Raw genomic sequence first — 15,865 nt, forward strand, 5'->3', positions numbered from 1 at the left:
TTAAGAATTTAGCCAAAATCGGATGAATATTCATGAATTCGGCTAAATTCTAAATAGGATGAATTAACATTAATTAATTAACAAGCTTCTTAATCTCAACGAAATAAAATAATTAACTCAAATATAAACTAAATAATTTAAAATATAAGCTATTACACAACTTAAGCTAATGAACCAAATATTTAACTAAAACAAAATCTTTTTGAGGATATTTTTAATAATCATAAAATATACTAATTATGTATATTTATGTAAAACATATATATTATCTAAAGATTATAAAAAGTGAGAACACTATCTTAAAATAACTTGCAAACTATATTATTACATATATATATATATATTTATTTATTTATTTTTATTTTTCAAAATTTCTAAAATTGATTACTTTAAATCATTTGAAAATTAAGAAGCTCGAAATTAATTATTACCGAGGAGGGTCAAAATTAGGTGTCAACAAATGTTTGATGATTTTAGCTTTTAAAATATGAGAGATATTTAGAAAGTTGAGAAATAACAAGGGAAATTAATAATAAGTAACACTTCTCTTTCATCAAGAATTTTATCCTCCTTTTTTATTTTATTTTTTTTAAAAAGTCATATTTCTCATAATTCACACTTCTTCATCTTCATTATTTTCACTCTTAATTAGTAATAGCCATAGCTCACATTAAATTATCGTAGTTATTTAAAAAGTTACTTACATAATCATTTAATTTTAACAATAAGAATGTGTATGCAATTTATATTATGGTGACACTAATAAAAACTTACACTAACAATTAAGATGTTAACTCTAAAAACAGAAAGGAAAACACAACAAGATGAAGAAAGAAGAACAAATAAAAAGTATAAATATATTTATTTTTTACTTCATATAACACACACACACACACACATATATCTAATGGTTCAAAATAATATAACCATATTGTTATTTATATACTTTTAGTATATACTAAGATAATGAACTCGATTGACACATCATTTACCATTTGAGAAGATTTATTAACAAGTGATAAAAGTTTGAGAAATTGTTATCATTTTTAATATTTTCGACTTATCTAAAATACCTATAATTTTTTGTCCATTCCACTAAGTCAAATTCGAATATTATTGTAAGCCACATTTTATATGAAAGCTAACATATTAAAAATTTATTGAGCATAATTTTGATTGTTAAATGAAAATCAAATCAAATAGGAGCATTTTTTTAATATAGTTTATAACATTTAAAGTTTTTTTTTTTTTTAAAAAAAACTATAATTATAAATTGACTTTTCAATTAATAACAAATTTATAAAATGCAATTCACATCGCGTGAAGCGCGGACAAGTTTACTAGTATATAATAAAGGCAAAAGGCATAAATTGCCCCCTAAATGTATACCCAAAAGTCATTTACACACTTTAACTAATGGGGTGACCTATTACACACCTTAAGTACATAAAAGTATATTTATTTCCCCCTTCCGTCACCCAACCCAGGACATTATGCCTAGAGTGAAAGCCACTCGCCTCCTAGTTAAGCCACGTAATGAAAGACCCCAATCCGATTAATTTGACCCAAAATCGTTTCTTTTGACCCAAATTCGTTTCTTTTCACCCAAACCCGATTTTTTTCACCCAAATCCATTTTATTTTACCCTAGTCCATTTATTTCACCCACCCGTTTCCTTTCTCTAAGAACACCAAAACCTAATCAAAAAAATTCATCTGTAAATCCTAATTTTAGCTAAAGATTTCTTCGATTTTGTAGTGTTTTTGAAGCATCCTTGTAGTTATATTTGAAGAACATTGTCGATCGAGGCGTTCATCGTTTGGTGGAAGCAAATCGGTGGTTATTAGGGTTTGGTGGGTACAATCGAGACGTTCATTGTTCATAATTTGTTGTCGTCTCCATATTTGAAAGGTTAGTCAAACATTTCTAGGGTTACTTCATAGTTCATACTTTTTAGCTTAGGGTTATTTCGTCTTTATTTTTTTTTTCAAGTTTATTGTATGTCGTCTTTCATTCACATGATTCCCCGTTGTTGTTGTATGAATTTTGTTGTTGTATATGTTTTGTCGTTGTTGTTGAGGGTTAACTGATAACATTATTTTCAGGTTAAAATGTCTTTTGAATTAATTACTTTGAGATTTTACCATGGTGGTGTTATTAAGATTGGAAAAAAGGAATACAAGGGGAAACCATATCATGGTGGAGGAGTTTATGAGTTTTTAGATGTTGATATAGATAGGTTATCTTATTTTGAATTGAGGGATTGTCTGAAAGGGTTGGGGTATGAACCTGGACAATGTGTGTTGTATATAAAACTACCTAGAAGTACTGCTATGTTAGAAATCAAATCTGACTATGATACTACTTTAATTGCCGAGTGTTTGAGTCATGGAGATATTTTGGACTGTTTTGTGTGTCATTTTGTTGTTGATCCTGTTTTGGTCCCACCTTTATTGGAATATGGAGAAAGTGGAGTAGGTGAGGGAACATCTCAAAACAGTGGGCCTAATACATCTTTTGATGTTGAATTAGAACCAACATATGAGGCCCAAGAAAATGCCCCAAACCTTGCCTCAAACCTTGTCCCTACTTATGCCCCTGCCCTGATCCAATTCCTGACCCTGTCCATCCTTCTAATGAACAAGATTCAAATAGAGAATCATTGAATGAGGGGGGATTTAATGGGAGTGATGTAGATGATGAACTAAAAAGTTTTAGGGAGGAAATGAGTAAAAGAAAGAGAAGGAAAAGAGGAGAAAGAGCTCAATTGCCTGATCATGTCAAGTTAGGAACAGAAAAAAAAGAGCCAGATGTTGGGTATGATGAATCTACATGTGGTAATAGAAATAACTTAGAAGGTAAGTTAGCTGGTGATGAGCCTTATTATCCCTCAGATGAAGCTGCCAGTTTTGAAACAAATCCAGATGCTTTCAGTGATGATGAAGAAGAGGTTCAACAAAGAGAGAGAGTCAAGCCAAGAAGGAGAAAGAAGGTGAATAGAGTTGTATTTGATGCATCTTCTCAGAAAGTAGTGTGGGAATTGGGTCTTGTATTTGAAAGTGTTAATGAGTTTAGATTTGTTGTTACCAAATATGTTGTTGCTGAACATGTTGCAATTGAAATATATATTAATGAACCAACAAGGGTAAGAGTTATGCGTACAGTTGGTTGTCCTTGGGTTTTATTTGCTAGCGTTGATTCTAGGACAGATAATTTTGTTGTAAAGATATACAATCCAGTTCACAAATGTGATCCTACTAACAGGAACAAGCTTTGTAATAGCAAGTTCTTATCTAGTCACTACAGTGAAAGGATAAAGGAACAACCTGACATTAGAATCTTTGAGTTTCAAGGGCTTATTAAAAAAGAATTGGATTTATATGTTGGAAGAACCGTGTGTAGGAGAGCAAGAAACAAAGTATTACAGGAGTTAATGGGTGACTATGTTCTTGAGTTTGGGAGGATTTTGGACTACAAATATGAGTTGCTAAGAACTAATCCAGGTAGTACATATGTAGTCAAGCTTCATGAAGAAACATTTGAAAAAGGTAGAAAAATGTTTCAAGGCTTCTACATATGTTTTGATGCAATAAAGAAGTCCTTCTTGGCTGGTTGTAGGAGATGCATTGGTTTGGATGGTTGTTTTCTAAAGGGAGTATCTAAAGGTCAATTATTGGTTGTTATTTGTAAAGATGGGAACAATCAAATGCTACCACTGGCTTGGGTAGTAGTTGAAGTTGAAAATAAGTTTACTTGGGCTTGGTTTGTCAAACTTCTAAAGGAAGATCTTCAGTTGGGAGATGGTACAGACCTCACAATCATATCAGATATGCAAAAGGTTAGAATATTTATTGATTTTTTTGATTTATTTCATGTCTTGAATGCCATTTATTTATAAATGTCTTAGTTTCTTAGTTTTATGTCTTGAATTTTCTTATAGGGTCTTGAAATTTCCATAACTGATCATTTGCCAAATGTTGAGCATAGAATGTGTGTTAGACACATCCTTGCTAACTGGTCAAAGAGATGGAGAGGTCTTGAGAGAAATAAATGTTTCTGGAGGTGTGCAAAGTCTACTTTTGAGGCTGAGTTAAAAGATAACATTAGTTATATGAAAAAGATTGGGCAATAATATAGTTGATCATTTGTTGTATTATAATCCTGAAAGATGGAGCAAGCTTTACTTCAATTTTACCTCAAAATGTGATGTTATAGACAATAACATTGCTGAATGTTTCAATTCATGGATATTAGCAGCAAGGCATAAGAATATAATTACAATGCTTGAAGAAATTAGGGTGAAAATGATGAAAAGAATAGGGCAGACGAGAGAGTTTTGCAATACTTGGATATGTGAAATTTCTCTAATGGCAATGAAGGTTCTACAAGATAACACAGCTAAGTCTATGAAATGCAGCATTGAATGGAATTCAGATACAGGGTATGAGGTACTTCATGGACCATACAGACATGTAGTTGATATTCAAAGGCAAATATGTAGCTGTAGAGCATGGATGTTGAAAGGCATACCATGTCCTCATGCAATAGCTGCTCTTCACCATAGGAAATTGGACCCAATCAACTACATTTCTCATTGGTATAACAGAGAAACATACATGAAGACATACAACTACTTCATTCAGCCAGTTATGAATTTGAAAATGTGGCCAGAATCACAAAACATCTCTGTGATACCACCTCCTGTTAGGAAGATGCCAGGAAGGCCTGGCAAGAAAAGGAAGAAAGAGCAAGGTGAAACCAGTAAAACTGGAAAATTATCCAAAAGAGGGATTGAGATGTCATGCAGCACTTGTCATAACAAGGGTCACAATAAAAAAAAGTGTCCTCTTGGTGCACCTGCTTCTGGCACAAACTTTACTGCTGGACCAAGTTCAAGACCTGCTGTTGGACCAAGTTCAAGACCTCCTTCTGGCCCTGCTGCACCAAGTTCAAGACCTCCTTCTGGCCCTACTGCTGCACCAACATCAAAACAAACTGTTGTCCCTGCTGCTGCACCAACATCAACATAAATTGTTGGCCCAAGAGCAATACCTAATGCTCCAATTGAAAGAGGAAGGGGTAGACCAAAGGGTTCAACAGAAAAGGTAATATAGTTTCCTTTATTTACTTCATGTATAAGTTTTAAGTAAGTTGCTTTACTGAATATTTTGTTATTTTTTATGGTAGTGTTGCTAGCAGAACAAGAATAGTTGGAATGGGTGCATTACACACACAAAGTGGTGCTACTATTATTAATGTAAGTTCCCTATTTCTATACTTAAATATCATTTATTATTTTTTGTTTAATCACAAATTAAGATTATTTATATTCATTTGAACAGCCTGGAATGCCTGGTGAAAGATTTAGAAATGTGAAGTCTTCAGCAGTTGTCACTGGAGATCTTGGACATAAACCACCATGTGGTGTGAAATGGAAGGGAAAACAAGCTATGACCTCAAGCCAACTTGAAGAGATGAGGAGAAGAAAACAAATGTAGACTAGGTCTAAGGCTGCACATTTGAGCCTAGAGAGCTCTAATGCAATCTAACTTGTTTTGGTAGATTTTTGTTGGTCATGCAATATAGACATTTATTTTATTGGGTGATAAACAATGCAATGCACTTTATCCCTATTTAGTACCCTTATATTTAAGACAATGAATTGCAGTTGTGACTGCATTTTGATTTGTGGTGTTTGATTATGTAACTGCTTTGACATATATTAACTTCTATTTTGATTAATGATTATGCAGTTATGAATGTCTGTTTATGTAACAATATTGCTTCTCTTTTAGTGATGGTATCTGTGTTTATGGAGGGCAATAAGTGACTACTTAAGCAGTGGCTATACAAACGTATAGTTTAGACAGTTGAGCAGATAGTTGTACACACTAAATATATAGTTTATGACCAAATACAATATCAAATACTTGCAACAATAAATGAGACAAATTAAGCTAAGAGAAGCTTTGTAATTCATTACACAAAAGCCTTACAAGTTCAACACAATATTGCAAATTTTTGGTACAATAAGAGATCATGACAATTTCCTTGAATGTCCTTCTCCTTTCAGAAACAATACTCTTTGAAATACTAAACTTACACCTAAAATACAAACACACAACAGAGCAATCCAAAGTTGTTTCTCCCTTTTCTTGGACTTGGCCAATTTGTTTTTCCATTTCTTTTCAACTGCTTTAATTTTATCTTCTTCAAATCATCATCAAAATTGTCCATTTTTGACTCCTTCTTGTTCATATCTATTTTGCTTTCCATGGATTTGATCGACTTAGTAGGCTTGTTGATTTCCTTATCCGAAGTTTCAACTTTTCGAGAAGATTCAACACTATGTTCAAGCTCCGCAATTCTTCCCAACAACTTGGGAATCACAAATTTGGATCTTGGATCAATATAATCATCTTTCCAAAGCCAAAAATCGCATGATCTAACATTCTTAAAAAACAAAACGAATCATTCTATGGCTCTTGAAACAACAAAATGAATTATTCAACTCTTAAAGAAGATTAACTTACCCCATAATAAGGACAACCCCAATATCTTCTATTAGGATTTCTCGGGGTCCAAGAGGTCAGCAAAGGCAAAACAAATCTGTGTTTGCATTGCACCTCTTCCAATTCATGATCTTCCTCTTGTAAACAGAGCCTAGTCAAGCTTATTCGAGCCATTGTAGCACCTTAATAAGAATTACTGCGAATCAAACAATTAAAAATTCAAAATACGAAATAGATAGAAACAAATCAAAATGAAAAAGAGAGAAATGAATCAAAATGGAAAAGAGATGAATGAATAATAATGAAAAAGAGTTACATTTGATTCAAAAGAAGGAATTTTGAACTATGTTTGAATTTAGGGTTCTTGATTCAGATTTTTGGGTGAAAATTTAGGATTTTTGTTCATTAGGGTCGGGTGGGTGGGTTATGTGAAGGGAATGAAAATATAAGCGTTGAGTTAGATTTTTTTAATTAAAAAAATAAATAAAAATGACTTTATTAGCGTGTTGACGCGCTCAACTATGTGGAGCGAAATGCGCCCTGGGTTGGGTGACGGAAGGGGGAAATAAATATACTTTTATGTACTTAATGTGTGTAATAGGTCACCCATTAGTTAAAGTGTGTAAATGACTTTTGGGTATACGTTTAGGGGGCAATTTATGCCTTTTGCCTATAATAAAGTTGGATGTATGAGAGGTGATGTGACATGCCTCTAAAGTCAAGAATGACATTTATCTTTTTTCTTAATTTTTTGACATTTTTCTTCATTTTCTAATTTATTAAAAAAACCTATAAATTATTTTTGAATTACATTAATTTAGAAATCTAAAAAGTCATTATCATTAATTTAATGATTCTTTTATTTCCTAATTAAACCAAATAAATAATGCGGTTTACCTTCTTCATCCGTTTTGCTCATTTAGGTCATCAATAATTTTAATATCTAATTAAATTGAGAAATTAATATATTCAATTTCTATATTCCTTTATGTTCTTTCATATTCCTTAATTCTCTTTATATTGTCAATTTATTTGTCATTTTGATCATGTGATGTCTATGTTTCTCTATGTTTTTTTTTATATTCAATTTATATGTCACTATGAAGCTTCATTTTTTTTGTAGGTTATTTGGTTATGCCTAAAGGCTAAAGGTCTCATTTCACAGTATCTAACTATCTGGTAAGTTGTTAAAATATATTATTTTAGTTTTTTTTTTTTGCAACTATTTTGTACTAAATTGGGTAGGATTATGTATTATCAGATAGAGAATTCAAAAGAATAATACATAATTTTACTTTGTATATTCATTGTCATATGTATCTTTGTTAATCTAATTTATTTTAAGTTAAATTTGAATAGTTGACGTTTATATGAATTTTGTTTATTCAAATAACTAATCATGACTTTCAATATAATCAATGCATTTTATATTTAATTTGTAAGAATTTTTATTTATAATCATCTTAATTATTGGTTACATGTGTTGTTATGTTTTTTCTTTTACTTTGTCTATTGACATTTATGCAAAGATATATACATATTTATGTAAGCATCTCTTAAAAATTAGAAATTCTAGTAATCTATTTTTTTCTATTTTGATTCTTCTTCTTATTGATTTACTTTTATTTATCAAAAGTAATCGTAAAAAAGGATATACCTTTATTGAAGAAACAACCCTTTCACGCATCAATTTTAAAAACAAATTTTATTGAAGAGTACCATAATGCTCTGATGGTTCATTTATTCTCAATATTCAAAAAACACGATATGAACAATACAATTTGTGGATCTTATTTTTCTTTTGATAAATTTGTTTGTATATGTGTTTATGGTTTTTTTTCTTTAAACATTAGGTTTCAAAAAACTATATATATCGATATCCTATACACAAAAATTGATACAATATCTCTTGAAATTCTTTTGTTATTTTACTTCCTATTAAGAAAATAAAAAATTCTTTGCTTATTAGTACATGTATAGTGTACACTACACAAGTATTTTATAGAACACTATAAAAAATTGAAGTGATATAAAATCATATCATAGAAAAATATATAAATTAAGAACTAATATAAAATTGGAGAAAAATTAAAATATTTGATTTTGCAAATTGAGATCTTTCAAATATATGATTGAGTTGTAATATTAATCAGCGCAAAGCGTGAATAAGTTCACTATAATATATATATATATACATAAAAGGTAATGATATATGTAGGGACATTTTTATAGTCTAGAAAATTATTTATCTTTTATCTCCTTTTTTTGAATTTTTTCTTGTTCTTTTTATTAATCAATTTGATTAATAATTTAAAAAAATCTATCATATTTATTAGGGAAAAGGGTCAAAAATACCCCTCAACTTTGTTTTATTGGTTGATTATGCCCTTACCGTTAAAACGAAGTTATTAGTACCCCTATCGTTACCAAACTTGTCACATGTACCCCTCAATTGGATGGAAAATCCCAAATTAACAAAATTAACCCGATTTATTTAAATTAACCAATTTTAACCGGACCCGACCCATAAAATGATATAACCCATCTATGTTCATCTTCATTTTTAACCTAATTTATCTGTCTCCCTATTTCCTACTTCCTACTGTTCATCTTCATCACTTCCTTGAGCTTCAAATCAAACATTCTTCTTTGCCATCTTTTCCGTCTTTTCCGCAGCTCACGTCTCGGGCATCATTATGCCATTACAAGCATCTCTTCAATACCTCATTCTCTTCCTTAGAACCTGCCCTAAATTCGATACTTCCAGCAACGTTAAATTTGAAATCTCATTAACTATCGCTGATACTCTCCCTGATGGAGCCAACTTTGATTCGTGAGCTGATGTTGTGAAATTTGAACTGATTAACGGTTTAGTAAAGCTGTATAAATGAGTTTCAGAATTTTTTTGAATCTTGGACTGTGGAATTGTGAATGCATATAAGGTGTTTGATATATGGAAATAGTTATGGAACGGTGATACAGAGAATTAGAAATAAATCGATTGAAACATCTCATGATTATGGCATAAAAGCTTCTGACTGAATTGCTAGGGCTTTGTAATGGTGCCGGAACAGTGATTACAACGACGATGGGTTTAATCGTTTGGGAAGTAGGAAGGTTGGGGAAGTTAAGGTTTTAGGCTTACTTGTATTTACTTAATCCCATAAGGTTATGGAAATGTTATTCATGTCTTTAAAAATGTATTTTCCTCCATTGTTTTTTTCATTGATGTTTATATCAAAAATATGAAGATGAAGAAAGAGAGTCATATATTAGATGGATCGAAATTGGGTTAAAATTGGTTAATTTAAGTAAATCGGGTTATTTTTGTTGATTTGGGGTTTTCCATCCAATTGAGGGGTACATGTGACAAGTTTGTAGATGGCAGGGGCAAATATAACTTCATTTTAACGGTAAGGGTATAGTCAACCAATAAAACAAAGTTGAGGGGTATTTTTGACCCTTTTCCCTATTTATTACATCTAATTATATATATATCACGAGTTACAAAAGACCTTCATCTATTTATTTTCTCTATTTAATAACATGTATTATCAGTCCTTTCTATTGAGATATGTAATATGTAGTGTGTTGTATATTTATGTTGTATAGTGCATTAGTCTAGCTTACTGTTTGATTAAGTCGGTTACTTAGTTAGTTAATTGACAGCTGTAGATTAGTCACAATAGTTTGTTAGATAGTTTGTTAGATATTTTCCATTTATCTACTATAAATGTATACTTACAGATGGAATGAATTAGTTTTTTACATTCTCACAAACAATGTTTTACAATTCCTTTTTCTCTCTTCTTCGTTCCTAATGCAACAATAGAAGAGAAACAACCATGGATGAATCTTAAGCTCTCGATAAAGCTTGATCATTCAATTTCAAAGTTTGACATGGTATCAGAGCATCATGTCGATTTTTCCGCAATCAATTCCTCGTGTATTATCGATCTGCAGTTGTGTGAGTTTGTTTATTTCGATTGAAAACTCAAGCTTCTCAATCCTCTGTTGTTTTCTCTTTCCCTATTCCTCTTACTATTTACGAATTGATAACCATTGACGATGACTAATGATACTACCAATATTGCTACTAATACCACTGATGCCCCAATTGATTCGTTTAGTCCATTGTATATACATCCATCTGATAATCCGGGCGCAATGCTTGTACCAAATCCTTTTAATAGAACTGGTTATAGATCATGGAGAAGAGGTGTACTACGTTCTTTGTCAGTAAAGAACAAGCTTGGATTCATCAATGGCAAGTGCGAGAAGCCGGCCAGTAATTCCCCAAATTTTCATTTATGGGAGAGATGTGACGATATGGTCACATCTTGGATTCTAAACTCTTTAGGAAAAGAGATTGTTGATAGTGTCGAATATGTGAACGATGCAACTGAACTCTGGAGGAAATTGGAGGATAGATATGATCAAACCAATGGTGCAAAGCTATATCAAATTCAAAAGGAAATCAATGATTTGTCACAGGGAATTTTGGACATAACTGGTTATTATACAAAAATGAAGAAACTATGAGAAAAGTTAAGTAGACTAAATGTGAAAACACAGTGTAATTGTGCTTGTACTTGTGGTGCGAAGGAGAGTGTGCACAAAAGAGAACATGACAAGAGACTTATACAGTTCTTAATAGGGTTAAATGAAGTATACACTACAGTACGAGGTAACATTTCGATGATGAATCCATTACCCTCTTTCCCACAAACATTTTCACTGTTGGTCCAGGATGAAAGGCAAAGAGAAATCAGACCTGGTAACCAACTAGGCACTGCCTCCACATCTCTTAGTGCTAGTGTTTCAAGATCTGGGGGATACAATGCAAACAATGGTATTATTTTTAGGCCAAGTTATGATGCATTTGGGATCAATGGTGAAAGTGGTTTTAGAACCAATTATTCTTCACAGACTGGTCAATCCTCTAACAAACATAGCGTTAATTCTGTAAGAAATCAGGTCACACTAAGGAAAAATGCTACAAACTTCATGGTTACCCCCAAAACAATCAGAATTTCAGGAACAACAATAACAACAACAATTCTGATTGGAAAGAGAAGAAGGTGGCACATGCTCAAGGACCTTCTGCAGACATGTTGTCTACTAGAGGTGATGATATGAGAGAATAAAAGCAACAACTAAGCATTTCTAAGGACCAATATGCACATTTGGTGAACCTTCTACAACATTTTTATCCTACAAACACAGGAGAATCATCAGACAACAACATTGCCAATGGATCTATAAATTTTGCAAGTATTGTAGTTTGTTCTAACAGAATCTCTTCTATTGAATTTGGTAAATTGTCATGCAAATGTTCAAAAGCAAGAGAAGACATATGGATCATAGATTCAGGTGCATCTAACCACATCACTTTCCATAGATCTCATCTAACCAATATTAAACAACTACCCTATCATGTCCTAGTGAGTCTTCCAAATAGTTATAAGGTCAAAGTAACTGAAATTGATAGTGTTCATTTGACATCTGAAATTACTTTACACTAGGGGTGTGCAAAAACCGATTTAACCAATAAACCGAACCGAAAAAAACACTATTGGTTTATTGATATTGGGCTAACGGTTTTTAAACGGTTTTGCAAATTTTTTTATTGGGTTATTGGTTCGATTTCCGATTTTATAATTTTTGTTAATGGTTAAACCGATAACCCAATAAGACTATACTAAATTTACTAGTCTTATTGTTAATAGTTAAACGATTGTTACTTTCACACTTTTTGTTAATGGTTAAACGATTGTTACTTTCACACTTTTTCCTTTGAATGTCTCTAGTGTCTAAACTTGCAAGAAAAATGATTGTTACTTTTATGATTATTACTTTCATGCCGAATGCTGGAAAAATCATATGGTTTATTTGAAAATTTTCTTATCGTGTATATAATATATATGAGTATTTTCTTATTGGTTAAACTGAAAATCGAACCGTTAAGTACCATAAACCGATTAACCAAAAACCGATAAGAAATATGTTATTGGTTTGGTTATCGGTTTGAAGTATTTACAAACCAAAAACCGATAAACCGAACCAATAACACTTAAAATCGAACCGAACCGACCGATGCGCACCCCTACTTTACACAAAGTTTTATATGCTCCTTCTTTTAAATACAATCTAATCTCTGTACATTGTTTGACTTTAAATCCTAAAAGCATAATTTCTTTTATTGATAAAAATATGTCTTCTGTAGTCCCCTTCAATGAAGAGGCCTCTGGAGATTGGTGAAGTAGAAAATGTCCTTTACCTCCTATGCTCTCATTGCTTGACGAATTATATCTGTTCTACTACGGTTATGAATATTAGTTTTGAAAAAAAGCAGCTCAGTGCCTTTAGTTTACCTTCATCTTTTGTTTTTACTACTTGTCCTTGCAATGACAAAAATTGTAATTCTTCATTCTCTACTTTGAATATCAATAAAGTACAATCTTTTCCTGTTTCTTTTGTTTTTTATAAAGATAATGTAGATTTGATGTGGCACAATAGCCTTGGACATGTTCCTTTTGGCAAAATGAAGGGTATTTCATCAATACCTGCCCATTTTTCTTCAAAACAACCTTTTTTTATGTAACATCTGCCCTATGGCTAGACAAACAAGGCTACCCTTTCCAAAAAAGATCACTTTTACCAAACAAATCTTTGAACTACTTCACATTGACCTATGAGGTCCATATCATGTAGCAACACATTACAAGTATAAATACTTCCTTACCATGGTGGATGATTACAACAAATGCACTTGGACATATCTGTTATCATGCAACAGTAATGCACCACAAGTCATTAAAGCCTTTGTCACTTTAGTTGAAAACCAATTTAATACTCACATTAAAATCATTAGATCAGACAATGGTCTGGAGTTCACAAACACAGAATCCAATCAGTTTTTTCAATCCAAAGGCATTATCCACCAAAAGAGTTTCCCGACACACCACAACAAAATGGTGTTGTTGAAAGAAAACACAAATACCTCTTGGAGACTGCCGAGCACTTCCTGTTCCAATCCCAACTTTCAATTAAATATTGGGGAGAATGTCTACTCACAACAACCTATATAATAAATAGACTCCCCACAACCCATTTCAAAGACAGATGCCCTTTTGAACTCTTACAGAAAAAACAAACAAACTATTCCCACATGAAAGTGTTTGGTTGCCTATGCTACCCCACTACTCTAAAAAATCTCAATCACAAATTTGACCCTAGAACTACTCCCCGTGTGTTTGTTGGATACCCTTTTGGAACTAAGGGGTACAAGGTCCTAAGTTTAGCCACTAAGAAGATACATATATCTAGAGATGTTATTTTTCATGAGAGCATATTTCCTTTTAAACTGCTTTCTTTTACTGATTCATGTAGACATATTCCTGATGTTGTTTTTTACTCCAATAATGATTGTAATGAGGAGCATATGCACTATGTGTCAACTAATACAAGTTGTCATCCCAACACTGCCATTCAGATGTCTCTCATATCACCACATAATAACTCTACACCACATAATAACTCTCCAGTTATTAGTCCTAATAGTTTGCCCATAGACCCTTTTGAACCTGTAATACATGTTTCCACTCCATCACCTACCGTTCATACTCCTGTGGTGAGAAGGTCTACTAGGACATCTAAGGTCCCTGTCCACCTCAATGACTATGTCCACTCCTTGAAGCCTACATCTTATTCCCTTAATGCTTTATTTTCCTTACACCAACACATTACACCTGACTCATTGAACCATCATAGTCAGAATCTTGTTGAGAGTATTTGTCATGACAATGAACCTTCTTCTTATGGAGAGGTTGACATCAATCCTTCCTGGCAAAATGCTATGACTCAGGAGTTTCATGTCTTACATGCCAATTATACTTGGGATCTAGTTCCTCTACCACCACATAAACAAGCCATTGGATGTAAGTGGATGTATAAAGTGAAGCACAAAACAGATGGTAGTATTGAAAGGTTCAAAGCTAGGTTGGTGGTGAAGGGATATACTCAACAACTTGGCATTGACTATATTGAAACCTTCTCCCCTGTCATTAAAATGACCACTGTGAGGGCCTTGATTTCCACTGCAGCTAAGAAAGGCTGGGATATTTACCAATTAGATGTCAATAATGCTTTCCTTCATGGAGTTCTCCATGAGGAAGTTTACATACAGCCTCCACCAGGGCTGGTTCTCAGTAATCCTAATCTAGTCTGCAAGTTAAGAAAGTCATTGTATGGTTTGAAGCAGGCCAGCAGACAATGATATGACAAGCTTACTCAAGCTCTTTGTTCCAGGAGCTATCAACACTCTTTGAATGATTATTCTCTTTTCTTCAAAAAGACAGATCACTCTGTCACTTTCATAGCAGTGTGTGTTGATGATGTCCTCCTTACTGGAACTGATCTAGTTGAAATCCAACAGCTCAAGGCATTTTTACATGACAACTTCAAAATCAAGGATCTAGGTAAATTACATTATTTCTTGGGCTTGGAAATATTATACAAGGCTGATGGTATCCTCATTTCTCAAAGGAAGTTTGTCCTTGATTTACTCAAAGAGTATGATTGTATTACTTACAACAACTTTACTTCACCACTAAATCCAAATGTGAAACTTCAGGCCAAAGAAGGGACCTTATTACCAGACCCTACCTATTATAGGAAACTAATTGGCAAGTTGAATTTCCTCACCAACACTAGACTTGACATTGCTTATAATGTTCAACATCTTAGTTAGTTTATGCAATCTCCAAGAGAACCACACCTGAAAGTTGCATTTCATCTACTAAGGTATCTTAAAAGGGATCCTACTTTGGGCTTTTTCATGTCTAATGATCCCTGCTATACCATCAGAGCCTTTTGTGACTCTGATTGAGCTTCAAGTCCTGATTCTTGGAGATCTGTTAGTGGTTACTTGGTTCTTCTTGGCAATTGTCCCATCAGCTGGAAATCTAAGAAATAAGAGACTGTCTTCTTGTCCTCAGTTGAGGATGAATATAGGGCCATCCGAAAGGTTGGTGGTGAACTGGTGTGGTTAGATAGGCTTCTCAAGGAACTTACTGTCCCTTTTTTCCACTCTTATTCATGTCTACTATGATAGCCAGTCTGCCTTACACATTGCAAAGAATCCTGTTTTTCATGAAAGGACCAAACATATTGAAGTGGATTGCCATTTTGTGCGCAATCAGTTGAATGAAGGTCTCATTTCTTTACATCACACGCCTACTTCTGATCAGCTTGCAGACGTCCTGACCAAAGCTCTCATTGGCGTTAAGCATGCAACTGTTCTTGACAAGTTGGTCGTCCTTTCACCCCTTCCAACTTGAGGGGGGGGGGGG

General features: G+C 33.0%; 2 protein-coding genes across 2 annotated transcripts; both read left to right on the top strand.

Annotated features, from left to right (window-relative positions):
• The first annotated feature begins 2,725 nt into the window (after positions 1-2,725).
• On the top strand, positions 2,726-5,030 carry LOC125849802 (uncharacterized). Its single transcript, XM_049529774.1, has 3 exons — positions 2,726-3,838; positions 3,941-4,062; positions 4,169-5,030. The coding sequence occupies exons 1-3, from the start codon at positions 2,726-2,728 to the stop codon at positions 5,028-5,030; spliced, it is 2,097 nt and encodes a 698-aa protein (XP_049385731.1).
• A 5,550-nt stretch (positions 5,031-10,580) lies between these two features.
• LOC125849803 (uncharacterized) lies at positions 10,581-11,054 on the top strand. The gene has a single exon (XM_049529775.1). The coding sequence runs from the start codon at positions 10,581-10,583 to the stop codon at positions 11,052-11,054; it is 474 nt and encodes a 157-aa protein (XP_049385732.1).
• Positions 11,055-15,865: the final 4,811 nt, after the last annotated feature.

Source organism: Solanum stenotomum, unplaced genomic scaffold, assembly GCF_019186545.1.
Source record: "Solanum stenotomum isolate F172 unplaced genomic scaffold, ASM1918654v1 scaffold10990, whole genome shotgun sequence".
Lineage (NCBI taxonomy): Eukaryota > Viridiplantae > Streptophyta > Magnoliopsida > Solanales > Solanaceae > Solanum > Solanum stenotomum.